The following is a 17,606-nucleotide window of genomic DNA, read 5'->3' on the forward strand; positions in this document are numbered from 1 at the left end:
CCCTGGACGGTTCACAAAAATTAAAACCATTCAAAGTATAAAACAAACAGTATAAAAATATGATATAAAATACAATATAAAAGCACAACCAGGATAAAATCAGCAAATACAAATTTAAAATACAAATTTAAATCAGTGAGGTTAAAATTAAATTTATAGACTGTTAAAATGCTGAGAGAAGAAAATGCTGAGAGAATAAACATGCTGTTTAACATGTACATGAAACCGTTGGGTGCGGTCATCCGGAGTTTTGGAGTACACTGTCATCAGTACACTGATGACACACAGCTCTACTGCTCCTTTTCATCCTCATCAGGTGTGGCTGTGGATGTGCTGAACCGGTGCTTGGCTGCGACAATGGACTGGATGAGGGCTAATAAACTGAAACTCAGTCCAGACAAGACTGAGATGCTGCTGGTCAGTGGTTCCTCTGATCGGATGGGGGGCGTTCAACCGGTTCTGGATGGGGTTGCACTCCCCCTGAAGGAGCAGGTTCGTAGCTTGGGGGTTCTCCTAGAACCATCTTTGTCACTTGAGGCTCAGGTGGCCTCGGTGGCACGGAGTGCTTTCTACCAACTTCGGTTGGTGGCCCAGCTATGCCCCTATCTGGACAGGGATAACTAGCTTCAGTTGTCCATACTTTGGTAATTTCCAAATTAGATTACTGCAATGCCCTCTACATGGGGCAGCCTTTGAAGATGGTCCGGAAGCTGCAGCTTGTGCAAAATGCGGCGGCCAGATTGATAGCTGGAACAGGGAGGTTTGAGCATATAACACTGATTCTGGCCCGCTTGCATTGGCTGCCTATATGTTTCCGAGCCCAATTCAAGCTGCTGGTCTTAACCTATAAAGCCCTACATGGCTTGGGACCACAATACTTGATGGAATGCCTCTCCCAACATGAACCTACCCGTACACTGCGCTCAACTTTTAAGGTCCTCCTCCGGGTGCCTACTCTGAGGGAAGCTCAGAGGATGGCAACAAGGAAGAGGGCCTTTTCGGTGGTGGTCCCCCAACTGTGGAATGATCTTCCCGATGAGGCTTGCCTGGCACCAACATTGTTATCTTTTCGGCGCCAGGTCAAGACTTTTCTCTTCTCCCAGGCATTTTAACAGCATTTAACAACTTTAAGTTTGTTTTTAATGGACCTCAGAATTGTTGTTTTTAAATGGATACTGTTGTTTTTATACTGTTTTTATGTTTTTTAAATTTTTGTATACTTTTAATGTTTACTATTTTAAATTGTTGTAAACCGCCTAGAGAGCTTTGGCTGTGGGGCGGTATATAAATGTAATAAAATAAATAAATAAATAAATAAAAAGGTCTTCACCTGGCATCTAAAAGAATATAGTGTAAATGCAATGCAAACCTCCTTGGGGAGCTCATTCCACAGCTGGGGTGCCACAGCAAAGAAGGCCCTCCTCCTGGTAGCCACCTGCCTCACTTCCTTTGGCAAGGTCTCACAGAGAAGGACCCCTGAGGATGACTTTAGGGTCCAGGCAGGTACATATGGGAGGAGGCGTTCCTTCAGATAGCCTGGCACCAAGTCGTTTAGGGCTTTGAATGTTAATACCAGCACTTTGAATCAGGCCTGGACCTGGACTGGCAGCCAGTGAAGTTGGAAAAGGACTGGCGTGATGTGGTCTCGTTAGCCATTGTAGCTTTGAAAGCCTGTAGCTGCGCATCTGCGCTGCTACAGTTAATTGCATTTATGTGTTATACATAACTGTCCTTACTTTCATTCCCCAGACTTTAATATTGCCCTGGAAGCCATTACTAAACACTTACCTGGGGCTTGTTGAGCCCACCCTAGCCCTGTATTCCTGAGCCTACCCAGCACTGGGATCCGCTCCCTAACCATGCGCACTCTCTTAATCTGAACTGAAGCCACCACTGACATGCAAACAATCAATCGTGGTGACGTCAGGGCAATGTAAAAAGTCATGGTAAAACAAACGACCAGCTTTGCAGGGAATAGCATGATGTGGCTGCGTCATATAAATAACAGGGCTCAACTGTGCAGCACTGACGGAGTATATAGAATGTATAGACAAGCCCATAGAAACCAGCATCATCATCCCCTGCTGAAGATCAGATTCCTATTAGACATATAGAAGCAGCATTCAGGATGGGTGGGGGGACGTCAGCAGCCCTATTCTGGTTAATGTTTTTTCTCACCATTACTATGCAGTTTGTTTCTTTTCATTCATAGAATTTATATCCCTCTTTTCCATGAAAAATAATGCTCAGGGTGGCTAATGCTAACAGTAATAAAATACATCATAATTAAAACAAATAAATGAATCATTTGGTGCTCCTCTGTTGCATTTCCGTACTTCACGATGGATAACTCTTAAGAATATTATTGATTGGACTCTTCAATGTTGTTTCCTCCCCCATATCAGTGTTATTTACCATCTCGGTTATCAGAAAGAAGAGCTGATTGGACAGTCTTGGTACAGCCTCCTACATCCTGGAGATACTAGAAGAGCTGCAGAGATGCACAGGACCCTGAGTGAGTGCACTGCCCTATATCCAAAAAGGAAGGAAGATCATGCAATTATGCTGTACCAGATGTGGGCTTAGAGCAGTGGTTCCCAACTTTGGGTCCCCAGATATTTTGGACTACAACTCCTATAAACCATTGTGACTGGGGATGATGGGAGTTGCAGTCCTACATTTGGCAACCCAAGGCTGGGAATCACTGGAGAGGGTCCATCCCCTCTTCCCAGACCAGATCCTCCTCCTCCTCATACATATGATGGTTCATGAAATGCTTTGAACTCTTAGTAAAAGTGGCATCTAAAGTCCTAAGTATTATCACTGCAGGCATGCCAAATTCCACACCTGAGTGTGTTTCGGAAATATTACGAGTAGGGCGACCATATGAAAAGGAGGACAGGGCTCCTGTATCTTTAACAGCTGAGTAGAAAAGGGAATTTCAGCAGATGTCATTTGTATGCATAAAGTACCTGGTAGAATTCCTTCTTCATCATAACAGTTAAAGCTGCAGGAGCCCTGACCTCTTTTGAATCTGGTGACTGGAGTATAGCTCTGCAGCTTTAGCTGTTGTAATGAAGAGGGAATTTCACCAGGTGCTCCATGCATGCAAATGATACCTGCTGAAATTTCATTTTCTATGCAACTGTCAATCAGGCAAGTGAAGCTTTATTCACAGCGTGAAGTTAATCAAGCCTTAACTGACACCTGCTAATTGCTGATCAACTTCTGTTTAAGAAGAACCAGTTCAACTGTTGCCATCCCTAAATAAGGGAGTCATGAGTTAAATATTTCCTTTTCTATTCAACTGTTAAAGATACAGGAGCCCTGTCCTCCTTTTCATATTTTGAGCCTAATTATGAGGCATACCTGTTTGAGTTAGCATTTGGGATTGAGGATTCCATCAACGTAGGCCTTTTGTGACCTTTGCAAATATAAAAGCAATGCGGATTTCAGCATAATCTAGGCTAGATCTACACTACTGCTTTATAGCGGTATTGAAGTGCACTGGGGTACAGGACATATTCCATATACTGCTTTCATAGTGTTATGTTAACTTCGAGGTTCGACTTCTGCAATGTGCTCTACATAGGGCTACCTTTGTGCCTAGTCTGGAAACCAACTAGTTCAAAATATGGCAGCCAGGCGGTCACTGGTGCACCCAGGGGTAGGGTGACCATATGAAAAGGAGGACAGGGCTCCTGTATCTGCATAGAAAAGGGAACTTCAGCAGGTGTCGTTTCTATATATGGAGAACCTGGGGAAATTCCCTCTTCATCACAACAGTTAAAGCTGCAGCAGCTATACTAGAGTGACCAGATTTAAAAGAGGGCAGGGCACCTGAAGCCTTAACTGGTGTGATGAATAGGAAATTTCACCAAGTTCCCCATATATACAAATAACACCTGCTGAACTTCCCTTTTCAATGCAACTGTTAAAGATACAGGAGCCCTGCCCTCCTTTTCATATGGTCACTGTACTCGGGGTGACCACATTACACCAGTTTTAAAATCTCTTCACTGGCTGCCAATTCGTTTCCGGGTGAAGTATAAAGTGTTGGTTATCACATTTAAAGCTCTACATGGTTTGGGTCCGGGCTACCTGTGGAATCACCTTCTCCTGTATAAACCGCCCCACACACTCAGGTCCTCTGGGAAGAATTTACTTCAGTCAGTCAAAGTTAGGCTGACAACTGTTACCCAGAGGAACTTCTCTTCTGCTGCTCCCAGACTGTGGAATAGCCTGCCAGAGGAGACTCGTCAACTTGACAATCTAGCAGCATTCAAGAAAGCTATCAAGACTGACCTCTTTCGTCAGGTCTATCCAGTGGAATTTTAGGATGTTTTTGGAATGTTTTTAGGATGTTTTAACAATGTATATTATGTTCTTAATTCAGTTTTATGTGTTTTATATTTACTGTTGTTCCCCGCCTCGATCAAAATGGAGAGGCGGGTGAGAAATAAATTTTATTATTGTTTTTATTTACTGATTTTTATTCCACATTCGTAATGATTTGACACAAGGTGTAGATCTGGCCCCAGGTTCTGTTCCTCCAGTTATCTGGCATTCTGTTGGTCTGTGTTTAGATGGACTTTCTGTGCTGGATTATAATTTCTCATTTTTGCAATTTCAGTGCACAATATTGGGAGACATGATTGTCATGTCATAGTCCGTCTACTCTGCAAGGACCTGAGCTGGGCCTGGGTGCAAGTCTTTGCATTATGGGACAACGGAAAGGGACAAGAGCTGATCACTTGCAGCAACTACATCCTCAGGTAAAGGCATTCACTGCATAAGTCAAGGGTAAACAACCCAATTTCCCTTAACATAGGGACGCTCTAACACAAGAGGCCATTTTTATCAATGGCTATATTGCCAATATTAATGAAATGGAAGAGGTTGTGGAAGAATTTATGTATTAGATTATGAAAGAACTAGGCTATGGTAGAATAACTATAGTGTTTATTAATATAGCATGCTGATGAGTGGTTGCTATCTGTTCTTGTCCAGGGAAGATCTTGGGGACAAATTGCCGCTCCCATATGAACAGCTGATTTGTACCATGAAAAAAAATGGTGGTGTAATTTAACCCGAAATCCTTTGAAATAGATGTGTGCTAAAAATAATCTGAAAAGCGAAACTTGCTTTCATCTTCACAGAACCTGGGGAACTGTTATTTTTTGAAGCAGAGATAATTGTGGCCCCTATTGGCTGTTGTAGCTAGGGAACTCCAAAAGAAAAGTTTCATTGCTTTCAGAAAACTGCAATTCCAACAGTTCCTTGGGACTGACAGCTAAGCTATGACAGCTAAACCAGTTTGAGGTCTTCTTTACCAGTGATGCTTGAATTTTACTTTAGTGTTTTGTCCGTCTGTCCTCCACACCTCGTTTTCTACGTCTGCCATTTGCATCAGTTCCAATGTATATTGGTTTTACAAATGGCTCCTTTGGCTTTCTGTAGTACAGTATTTGCCAGTGATATGTTCTACTCTAAGAGGCGTTCTTATAATCCTGTACAAGCTAGTAGTTTACTTGTGCCCTCAGAGTTTGGTTATGCTACACTGGTATGGGAGGACCAAGTTTGGCAGTTGTAACAATGTTGTTAACCCTCCTTTTGGTATGTCTTCAAGTGCTTGTTCCAATCCATAGTAGGCTTTTTGTATTCCCCACAGGGAGGAAGAAGCTCTCTATATCCAGAGTCAAGACCCTCAGCATGGACCTGTTTCTCCTGCCACCCCAGATCTAAGATACCACTCCGGAGAAATACAGCAGCAGACAAAGCTGAACGAAGTCCCCCTTTTCTGTCAAGAACCAGCCTCGGCCAAAGATGGGGCACTCAAATACAACCCCTCCCAGCTTCTTGATACTTCTGAAGAGAAGATGCTCCCTGCTGCCCTCCAGCCTCCATTTCCAAATAGCTTGCCTGTCCCTAGCATGAGGGCCGGTGCAGCCACCCTGCAGTCCTCTCAAGAAACCGGATTTCCCTTTTTCCCTGCTGACTGGCCCAAGAGTCCCTGCCCAGACAGAGCAGACAGGCTGTCCCCCTTGAGTCCTTGTGCTCTCTGCTCCCCAGAAAATGCATTTTCCCCTGATAGCAGCCCTTCTGTAGACTTTTCTCCATTACGTGAAGAAAGCCCACCCACAGGAATGTTCCCAACAATGGATTCTGATCCAGACAGATGGGCCATCAGTTTGCTGGCTGACCAAATCCATTCCTTGGCTGAAATCTTCTCTCAGTATGCAAAGGAAATGCCTCAGGAGCCTCCCAGCATCCCTCTGTGGCCTGGAGGGCAGGCTGAGGGTATAAACACGGTACCTAGACAGGGCTGGGGGACTGATAGAGCTCCAGATTTCCCCGAGGAACTCTCTGTGGATGAAGAAATCATCACCAACATCTTAAACAACCTGCTAGACCATGATAGCCTGAATCAATCTACTCCTGAGCTGGGACCAGCAGGCAATTTCCACGTGTCAAACACAGAGCCACCGCTTTCTCTACTCCAGGCACCCCTATCAGAAGCAACACCTTGCCTCGAGCAGTGCTTCTTCCAGCAGCCTTTGTTTCCCCCCGCAGCAACATCTGATTCCCACGTACCCAATTCCCAGTGGGATGGGTGTTTCCACACTACACTTCAGCCAGGTACTGCTCTTCCTTCATCACAATGCTACAATTTGTAATCAATAAAGCCAGAGGCCAGCACGATCCCACATTGGCTTCAACTCAGCTTTGATTCATATGTCCATAAACCATATCGATTTTCAGCATGTGAAAAAAAGATAATTTCCTAATGTCCACTTGTATGATAAGCCCAGAGCTACAATGACCCAAACTGCTCAGAAGCAGCATATATTTGGAGTTTATAACCAGCTCTCCATGTGCTTAGCAATACCAATGATACGTTTTACAGCAGCTGCTGCTGCATGATTTGCCCATGTATGAAACCATACAGAATAAAGGTTCATGGGAGAGCTTCCTGATTCGGTTAAAGTGGGGAGCACCGGCTCGTTAGAAAACGGAGCCCCATAATAGCTGCAGTGGGTTAAAAGTAGTGCAGAAATGCAGATATATTGATACAATCAGGACTTGGCAGATGATCTCACCCACTGTGCAACCCATTCTGGGCAGAGGGCGGGGGTGGAGATAGGGGTAAAAATTATTTTACTAGAGGAAACTTGCATGATTAAAGATTAGGCTTATACACTGAAGGAAAAAATAGCATGCCTTTTTCCTCCTCTCTTGGGAAGGCAAGTCCATCCTTTACACACTGAAGCTGGTAGGTGTCTTAAACTCTTACCCCATACTATTAAAACATGCGGGTTTGTCAGATGACAGTTCTGAAAAGTACACAGGATACCAGCCTTGATCAGGCTCTGTGGAGCGGAGGCTGTGAGAGGGTGGGATCTTTTGTCTGGGAGCATTAAATGGGGACTCTGTGGAGGTGGTGTAGCACTTCACAAATAATTGTGCTTCAGGTAATACTGTACACCAATTACTAGGGGCTCATTTTAAAAAATGATTACAAGTGAAATCCACACAAAGGACTTGGTCACAATAATGCAGAAATCGTTGCTATGCCAGTGCTTGATTTATGAGGGGAAAGATAGAGGGCCCCATAATGAAATCCCCAAGCCCCAGACTCTCCCCCCACCCCAGCCAAATTTTAGCTAAATCTTGCCACCTCTGTAGCCTTCTTAACACAGGAGCTAAGGGTGGGGTTTCCAGTGCACACAGATACCTTCTTTGATGCTGGGCTGTCTGCCCCCCCCCATTTCTTTTTTATTTAAGATTTTTTTAAATTATTTGTCTTATTGGGAGGCAGACATGCTGCAAAGTGAAGTGCTGCCCTCCAGTGCTATCCTCATTTGGGTTCAAAAGAGTGCATTTTTGGTTTGGTACTCAGAATGCACCTCTGCCTTGTCATTAAATTTTTGGCAAGTTACTTTTCTTCTAGTCTCATCAGTTTGCCTTCTGGAAAATGGGTGTTTTGTGACCAGCTGTGCCCACTCAACAGCCATTTTATGAATGGGCAACCCTCACCCTGTATGGGAGCCATTTTGTGAGAGCACACATGACAGTCTCTCGAAATTCCAAATGTGCCCACTGACCCCCAAAGGACGGGGACCCCTGAGGCATGCAAGCCTCCTCTAGACCGCCTTTAATTTGAGCACTGCCTTTTGCTCTGCTTAACTCCTGTGTTCTTTCCTCCCCCCACAGGTGTCCTTCCTGAGGAGACCATGTTCTGCTGAGCTTGCTCTTGTTACATCAATTCCAGAGCCAGCTGTGTGCACATCTCACATGCGTGTCAGGCAAATTGGCTTGAGCGGCATGCTCAGAAACACACGTGTTTACAAATAAATGGGAGGGACAAACGTCTTCACTAGTTCCTTGACCAAGGGAGGAAACAGGCATCAATCCACACAAGAAAGAAGCCCAGGCTCCATGCTGGCCTAGGAACCTGAATCATGGCGCTGCCAGGAAAGGTGGCAACTTCGGAGTATAGAAGAACAGCAGCCTGCAGGGGGCGCTGCCGTGGCATTCTTACTGGGGGAGCGGGCTCGCCCCGGCGCTTGCAAATAAAGGCATTTAAAAATAAACACCCACATGTCTCTGGCCAGTTTCTGTTTGCTTGTGACGTAAGCAGGGGGCGGGCACTAGTGCTGCTTAGCTCCTCTGGGAAAACCCCGCCCAGCTGGAAACGTGGTCCGCGCGCGCGCATGCGCTGCCGGTTGAGTTACGCGCCCCGCCCTTTGTGACTCCCGCGAGCTCAGCCTCGTTGCCTGGAAACGGGAAGGAGCAGCGGCGGCGCGGCCTACAAGCCGAGTAGTACGTGGAGGCCTCACCAGGGAAAGGAACAGAGTGTTCCCGTGTGGGGATGACCGTGGGCAGCGCGTCAGTGGCCAGGTAGAACTCGTGTCTGGGGGCAACCCCGGTCTGTTCGCACGTCCTTCGCGAGGCACCGCCCCTTCCGGCGGGAGACCCCTGGCTCTCTTTTCCGACCGCCGCCACGCCTCACTTCGTTCCCCAGGGCTCCGGGGTAGCGGGTGAGGTGGAAAGACAAGGGGCCGAAGCTTGTGGGCTCAGAGTTGGGGAGCGTCTCTTGAGCTGCCAAGTGCCGGGTCGTATGAGTTGGTCGGCAAAAGGTCACGGCAAATAAGTGGAACCACCAAGCTCAGACGCAGTCTACCTTTTGCATACCATGGACTGGGGAGGGGAACGACGGGTGAGCCCTGCTTATGGGCGACTTCTGCACAGGTGATCCGATCCAGTAGTGATTTTCTTATGGGTAGTATCCGGTATTAGTCTTACTTAGATTAGACCCATTGAAATGAATGGTCACTGCTAACTTAAGTCTTATTCATTTCAAGGGGTCTAACCCTAAGTAGGACTAATATTGGATACTACCCTATGCCTTTTATTTGATATTTCATGGATCTTGATATTTCGTGGATCTATAATAGCTTTCCCCTAACCAGGTGCCCTCCAGATGTTTTGGACTTCACTCCAGCCATCATAATGGTGTCAAGGATGGGAGGGTGCTGTTGCATCATGTCCTGCTTGTTCATCCCTGGACTATGGCTGCTTGGCCACAGTGTGAACAGAGCGCTGGACTAAATGGATCCTTAGTGTGATCCAGGCACTTATGTTCTTAGAGCATCTCTACCTATAAAGCAGAAAGTATGTGCGTGTCACGGCTGTCCGGAAATGTTTACCCACTTCCACATATGGTACTGCCTTAATGCAGTTCACCCAGACAGGTCTTCGTGTACATGGATCAGAAAAAAAATTAAAAACATGAATTTTGGGGTTTAAAGTATTTTTAAAGAGTTTAATAAAAAAAAAAAACTAGGTTTACACTTATAATTCCCAGCATGCCTTGGGTGGGAGGCCAGACTTACTGGCCTTTGGCTGCCATTGTGATTCCTAAAGTCAGTCAACCCAATTCCACATAAAAGGAAACAACCCACATAAATGGGCTGCATCCATATGCGGTGCCTCCTTCCGTCTGCCACGTGGTTTTAAAATCATAACTAGATACAACAGCATGTCTTTGAGAGGCTGAACTCTGGACATGCTCAAAGGCACCCCCGTCCTGATACTGGTTTTCTCAGAAACTGAGGGAAGCACACACGCAGCCTTCACCCTTAAAAGGGGGGGAGGGAAGCACTCTGCACATGCCCAGAAACAGTCTTGACAAAGAGGGGCAAGTGCCCGGACCAGTCTCAGCCCTTCAGTACAGGCTCCTGATGGAGCATGGGTGAGAAGTGTGAGCTTAGGCAGTCCCAGCAGTACTTGGCCTGAGTTGTGCGTGTCCATTGACAGCCGCTTACCTCCCCTCCTTGGCAATGCTAGTCAATGCTCTGTCAAGGAGCAGCATCAACCATGAGAAGAGGAAAGCGCCTCTCAGAGGTCATGGGAACCTGAGGGCTGGCAAAGGCATGCTGGGAGGTGTAGTACTGGTATCACTATCTCTCAGTCCTAACTCGGCCCCCACTAACTGACTTTCCTCAACTGCCACTAACTCCACCCACCATTCCATTCTAGCCTTAGCTGCCAGTCATTCCTCCATTCACTCTTCTGTTTCAGTAGCCTTGGGTGGGAGGGAAGATTTATCAGGCTGTGGCAGCCATCATCTGGAAGTGGCTCTCCATCCTGGGCCTGAAGGGAGAGCGCATGGTTGGCTACCTCAGTTCCTAGGCCCCAGTTACTAGTACTGGCATGTAGAGTGGCTGATTTTAAATAAAGCATGGGCTACCAAACCAAGTCAATATGTGCAAACCACATCACTATCTCAGTAGTAACTAAGCCCCCAGTTTTCTAACCTCTCACTAACTGTTTTTGTTCTCCTACCTGACTTTCCCCAACTGCCACTCACCCCACCCACCATTTTATTTTAGCCTTAGCTGTCAGTCATTGCTCCGTTCACTCTTCTGTTTCAATAGTAAAGTCAGGCTTTTACATAAAAATCATAAACTTTATTCAGCAATTCTTGCTGGCGTTGAGGGAGAGAGAGAGAGACAGAAAAGAAACTAATTTAATTTGTTTTAAAGTTACCTTACAGGCCTAGGACTGCTCTACCTTGCAGGGTTGTCATGAGGGTTAGGGAAAAAAGAAATGAATTTAATTTGTTTAAAGGTTAACTCATAGGCCTAGCACTGTCATGTTACTTTAAGATGATTACACAGACATATATATTAGGAGGCCCAAGTAATGCTGGGAAGAAACTTGAAATTTGGCACGCTGATAGGTCTGGCTGTACAATGTACCAGAAAAATCGAAAAACATGTATTTTTAAAGGATTTAATAAAAAACTAGGTTTACGCCTGCAGCTCCCAGCATGCTTTGGGTGGAATTCCCAGCATGCTGTGGGTAGGAGGCCAGACTTATTGGCCTTTGGCGGCCAGTGCAATTCCTAAAGTCAGTCAACCCAATTCCACATAAAAGGAAACAACCCACATAAATGGGCTGCATCCATTTGCGGTGCTTCCTCCCTCCTGCCATGTGTGGTTTTAAAATCATAACTAGATACAACAGCTGGCTCTGTATCTAGGCAGCTCTGGCCAGGCATTGAGGGTGAGGGATGGGGAGGGAAACGTAATTTAATTTGTTTTAAAGTTACCTCACAGGCCTAGGACTGCTTTACTTTGCAGGGTTGTCATGAGGGTAAGAGTAAAAAAAGAAATGAATTTAATTTGTTCATAGAAGCCTAGCACCGGCCTGCTACTTTAAGATGCTAAGCTCACAGACATATATATATATATACTAGAGGGCTTGAGATCTGCTTCCCTACTATAGGTTATTCAGATATCTGGGCAATGCTGGGTATATTTTGAAAGCATATTCTTAGGCTTGCATCTTTTTTAGCTGGTAGAAAGGGTGTTGTGTGTCCTGATTGTTTTTGAAGTTCAGACGGCTGCTCTAGCCAAGGCATGATGAGAGGTGTAGGCATTTCAAGTAAAACAAAAAATGTGGTTTATCACGAAGTTCTAATTTAAAATACAGTTCTTATTAACACAATTTTCCATTTATTCTAACAAAACAATTTACTAACGCAACCAATCTAAAAAAAACCAACCAACCTAAAGATGAATAAGTTGCAGAGAAATTTATTATTTATCAAATAAATGCTATAAACATTATTCATGGAACTGAGCAATGCCGGGCATATCAGCTAGTTATAGAGTAAAGGGATACACAACTCCATATCTCTTACCTATAATGAAATGAGAGTCCTGGTACCAAGATTCTGTCTTAAGAGTTGTAGCCAAAAGTATATATGTCCCTCATGCCCTTCCCCTGTATACACACAATCAGTGCCATAGTTCTCTCTTGGAAAACAAAGCAAGCCCCCAGGCTTGCAAAGTGACTTTTGGTGCAGTTGTTTCTGGTGCTGAACTGAACTACCAAGCTAGGTAGATGTTTGGTCACAATTTCTAGGACTTCTTGAACTACCATGAGATGGAGGTCTAATAATAGCTTCTCTTTCAGCTTGAGGCAACTACATTGAAGCATAAAAAAACCCAACTGAAAGCCTTATGAAGCAACTGCGTGGGAATAAAGCTGGGGGCCATCCCCGAAAGAAGAGTTCCTCCTCTGGTAAAGACAGTGTCACCCCACCAATACAGACTTCAGATGACAACAGGGTGATCGACATCTTGAATCCAAAAGTGTTGGCTCAAAAGCGACCTCTGCAAGGCTTGAGCAGTACAGGAGGCAGCACCGCAGGAAGCGCTGATGATGCCAAAAGACCAAAGCTCTTGCCTGAAGTGAGCTCTCCTGGCCAGGAATCTGAAGATGAGGACTCAGATGATTGTGATTATGAGAGTGTAGAGAATGATAATGATGTCAGTGATGATACAAACAGTGATGATGACAGCGATGATGATGAAACTGAAAGTGATGCCTCAGAAGGTAGTAATGAAGATCCTGAGGAAACAACAAGCCAACCTTCTTCAAGACCTGATATAACAAAAGGTAAACACTGATTGCCTGGAAAAATTCAATAAATTGTGCAACTCTGCGTCACCTATCAGCAGTTCTTAGCTTTTCTTTCTCTAGTGGCTTCTTGTAATTAACCACCTTGGATGTGGACGTTGCAGTAACCATTAATATGCATTATGACCATCATTCAGTTGTGCTTCTGCCCCAGCTCTGTTTCTTGATTAACTGTCCTGCCTAACTGCCTTCTATCATCACATGTTTCATGCTGCCTGCGCCAGCGCTGTGGGTGTTTTACTTTCTGTTTTCTTGCTGTTGCACAAATGCTAAGAAAGGCAGGACAATCAATTGAATAACCTATTGCATTCTTTTTATAGAGACGTCTTGTTAGGATCCAAATAGTTGTGGCTCTTTTCTGTGATAAGATATGGAGTAACCAGTTTAAGACTGGTTGACTTAAATGATAAGTATTTTGAGTGGTCAGACTACTTTACAAATGTGATCTCAGCGGTCCTTACAACAGCTGTCAGGACAGATCAGTATTATCCCCCTTTTGCAGACTAGGGACAGGGGAGTGGAGGCTGAGAGCATTGTGGGTTGCCTACACTCACTGATTGAGTTCATTGCTAAGGTGAGATTTGAACTGGGAATTACCCAGTTCACATATTTTTCCACCGGCCTACATTAGCTCTCATTTTGGGCCGAGACAGCAGTTCCATGGCCTTAGTGTATAACTGGTAACAATCTCTAATGTGAGCTAGTCTTTAGGTTGGGTGTTGTCCTACATCTTTTCATTGTGGTAGTCTCCTAAAAGAGATCTTGTTGGCCTCAACAGCTGACTTGTCTGAACTCTGTTTTCTCCTTACATTATTTGAACCTGATGAAGTGAGCTGTAGCCTACAGGATCTTATGCCAATATAGGTTTGTTGGGCTTTAAAGTGCCACAAAAATCTTTGCTGTTTTTGCTGCAATATGGAATCGGAAGATCTAAGTTCTAGTCCCCACTCGGCCATGGAAACCCACTGGGTGACTTTGGGCCAGTCACAGACTCTCAGCCCAACCTACCTCACAGGGTTGTTGTTGCGAGGATAAAATGGAGAGGAGGAGGATTATGTACGCCGCCTTGGGTTCCTTGGAGGAAAAAAGGCAGAATATAAATGACATAAATGAATAAAATAAATAATAAATAGTCTAACACAGTTATGCATCTGGAAATGGTGACCCTGTCATCTGAAATAATTTGCCACTGGTTTGAGGCCTGAAATAGGTCATGTTCATTGATATCCCTCCCTAGAAATTGGTGCGAAGTGTAGGAGATTCAGAGGCATGGGGACTGGGGAATAAAAATGGATTGGGATACAAATGTTGGTGCTGAAAATGAGCATTTTTTGTGTGAGTCATGTTGACTGTTGCAGTAAGCAGCTGAACCTTATAATAAATCAGCTTAGTTACTATATAAAAGCCAAGTTTGCCTCTTGGTAATTGTGCAGATTTTCTTTCTTTGTCAGGTCTATTGAGAATTGACTGTAGTCTGGAGTCTTAAATGTATGCTTCAGCCTTCAGCCAAAACTATAGTTTGGTATCTTCCATAGAATGAGCTTATTAGGGCATTGTGGAACTGTCAGTAAGAAATAGCCTGGAGCATTAATAAAGAACAAATGATGCCACTCAAACATGTTTTTCCATCTTGAAAATGTGCTTCCTAAATGCAGTAAGCAATGTGATAAGATGTTTGTAAAAGTATTTGAGTCAGAGTTCCTAAGGCAGCCTTTTAAGTTGGCATTGGAATTCTTGTTTCAATGCATAAAAACAAGATTTCTCATAAGAATTAGGCTGCAAGAAATCTCTCAAAACTGTACAGGCATTATGAAAACTAAGTAATCAGAAGCTTTCCTGCCTGCTTTCCAAAATCATGAGATTCACTGAAAAGTCCTGCAATTTAAATATATTCAAATTCTATTTGATCTTTATTGTTGCCTTCCCTTTTCACTAATCTTGGGTTGTGCAGCCATGTGTTTATCACCATTGTGAAGGCCAGAAACATATTCAAATGATAACTGAGATTCCTTTTACGCTCATGTGCTTCCAAGAGCTACATCTCTAAGAAAAATTCCAGTTATCTTAAAAATCTTAATTTTAAAAACGTTGAGAGTTGGCAACCCTGAGAGTAATGCTTTTACATGAATTAAAATGGCTGATGTACCACAAACAAAGCACAATTATAAATAGCAATGTGGTTAATTGGAAGGGTGTCTAATGAGTTCAGCAGGGATGTGGATTAGGACTCATTTAGCATAATAAATGAATCTAGAAGAGGGAGCAAAGAGCACTAATGAAATTCAGAAATGAAAATAGAAGGTGGTGAGAACATAATCAGTTGGCATACAAATAATAATAGGCGGCTATATGGTGGCACAAAATATGGTCACATACAATTATTCTTTTGCAGGGAATAAATAATTGGAAACAAATTAATTTTAAATGCAGGGCAGGAAGAAAGGTGTACGGAGAGGAGTGATGGGTCCAAAGCTGATGCTGTTTTTGTAATCTTTGTCATAGACATACAAACTGCCAAATGCAGATGTTGGTTGTGGGGAAAAGAGCAGAGAAAGACAAGTTTACACAATTGAAGAAGCCATCATAGCTTATTTCCCCACCCTGCACATGCCACATCATTAACCATAATTGCCCTCTTCGCCACAGTTTTTTGTGTTGTCTGAACCAGGTGAAGGTGTGTAGCGGATGGGTTTGCAAACCACCCCACAAGCCGTGGCTTGTTCTGTGGTTTTGGGGTGGTTTGTAACCCACTTCTGCCACTCTCTGGGCTTAGACAATACGACAAACTGTGACTAGCGAGGGTAACTATGGTCATGCTGCGGCATGCACAGGGTGGGAAAATAAGCTACGATGGCTTATTTTCATTCCCCAATGATGTGAACCCAGTCAGTGAACCCAGTTAGGTTCCTCAGCAACCTAAGGCAGTACTGGCTTAGAATCCAATGGTATCTTTCTTCCAGCAGAACGGAAACTGATGGTGGAATAGATTTCCCCTCCCTCCTCAACCCCTCATGCGTTTCCCCCCAGATCTGTTCCAGAAACTTGCAAGACCCTCTGGAGTAGATCTTAGGTGTGTACTGGGGGTTGCATGGTGGAGGAGCGGATGGGGAAGTCATTGTGCGAGCGGAGGTCCACTCCCATGACATTGGGTTTAGCCCTGTTAATATTATAATAAGGTGTACAGCGCTATTGGTGGGCATGGTGGTTTACATGGTAACAAAATGAGGGCAGGTTTCTTCCCATGGAGTTTACAGTCTAGCATTTGCTATGTGTAGTGGTGGGGAAGGGGCTACTGAAGGATCAGAGGAAGATAGGAACAAGGTTAAAATGGAAATATTAATCTTTGGCACAAAGAGAGCTTCGGCTATGGGGCGGTATATAAATGTAATAATAACAACAACAACAACTTATGTTCAGTCTAATTATATGTACTTAGGGTTGATTTCAGTAAAGGGTGAGCACTATGGGGTTGCACTGCATACTTTGTAGATGGGTTTTGAGGAGGGATTTGAAGGAAGAGAGAGGTGACATCAAGAAGGTGTTTGGATGGAGCTGATGAGAAGAGCAGGAGGCCTTTGGACAGCGGAGTCTGATCGAGCTGGAGGAGTGAAGCCATGAAATGCCATGAAAGCCATGACAGTAGAGATGGGAGCATTTGGCTGCTTTCCTGTTTGTGTGAGCCATGCACTGTTCTTTACAATGGGGCTGTTTGCATGACATGACAGCCCACCATGTGTTATTTAAGCTACGGCGAGGCTGTGGAACATGTGCAGCTGACATTTTGAATATTCAGCTCCACGCATGGGTGTTATTGTGTCTTGTGAACCTGATGACATGAGTTATGTGTGGGGCTAAACAACCTTTGCACAACCCATGGTCTGTTTTAGAGTTATGTGAGGGTTGTTTAACCTTTGCATAACCCACGCCTGCCGGTTTCACATGACACAACCCCTGAGCGGGAGTCACGTATGCAACCTGATGCCCATGGGCTCCGTGGCAGCTCATCCAAACCCAGTCATTGTGACTGGAGTGTGTGGACTGTCATGCTCCCCAGACTGCTACTTGCCTGCCTCTCTTATAGCATCCTGGTGGTGCGGTGGTGTCTTCCAGGACAACTGGTTGCTATTTGAATGAAGGCGAGTTATTCAAAGAGAGAGAGAGAGAGAGTTAAGAGGAATACATATGTTAAATATATGACATATGCAATTGTGTTTTGAATTCAGCTTGCCTGCATTTTTAATAAAAGATCTAAGAATGAAATGCCCAAGGAAAGGCCTCAATTATCATGAGAGCTATAAAGAGAGTTTGGAGGGGTTTTTTATCACAATTTTATTTTACGGTGGTTATGTAGAGCTTTAATACTCGCCTGGTACTTCAGAGAGATTTCAGTTTACATTAAGGCAAATGCTGATGATGAGAAGTAGAAGAAAAGGTGTGGGATGTGGCTTAATAATACAAATAAAGATGAGTTATAGTGAGTGAATTCAGCTCAGTGATGTGCAAAAAGAGACTTCAGTGAGAAGGAATAGACAGAGCTGCCAACTGAGACAAGCTATAGAAAGCTACTCGACCATAGTTTGAGCTGAATCTGAATGGGGCATAGTTCCCCTCCC

At 44.4% G+C, this 17,606-nt stretch overlaps 2 protein-coding genes across 2 annotated transcripts in view; both read left to right on the forward strand.

The window, feature by feature from the left end:
- Positions 1 to 6,904, forward strand: part of LOC134397354 (neuronal PAS domain-containing protein 4-like) — a 32,187-nt gene extending 25,283 nt beyond the window's left edge. The window contains exons 6-8 of the mRNA XM_063123935.1: positions 2,406 to 2,515; positions 4,634 to 4,775; positions 5,672 to 6,904. Coding sequence (XP_062980005.1) covers positions 2,406 to 2,515; positions 4,634 to 4,775; positions 5,672 to 6,677 — 1,258 coding nt within the window. The 3' untranslated portion in view covers positions 6,678 to 6,904. The remainder of the gene's footprint in view (positions 1 to 2,405; positions 2,516 to 4,633; positions 4,776 to 5,671) is intronic.
- A 1,890-nt stretch (positions 6,905 to 8,794) lies between these two features.
- Positions 8,795 to 17,606, forward strand: part of RRP36 (ribosomal RNA processing 36) — a 34,718-nt gene continuing 25,906 nt past the window's right edge. The window contains exons 1-2 of the mRNA XM_063123938.1: positions 8,795 to 8,901; positions 12,487 to 12,972. Coding sequence (XP_062980008.1) covers positions 12,534 to 12,972 — 439 coding nt within the window. The 5' untranslated portion in view covers positions 8,795 to 8,901; positions 12,487 to 12,533. The remainder of the gene's footprint in view (positions 8,902 to 12,486; positions 12,973 to 17,606) is intronic.

This window comes from Elgaria multicarinata, chromosome 4 (genome assembly GCF_023053635.1).
Source record: "Elgaria multicarinata webbii isolate HBS135686 ecotype San Diego chromosome 4, rElgMul1.1.pri, whole genome shotgun sequence".
In the NCBI taxonomy this organism is placed as follows: Eukaryota; Metazoa; Chordata; class Lepidosauria; order Squamata; family Anguidae; genus Elgaria; species Elgaria multicarinata.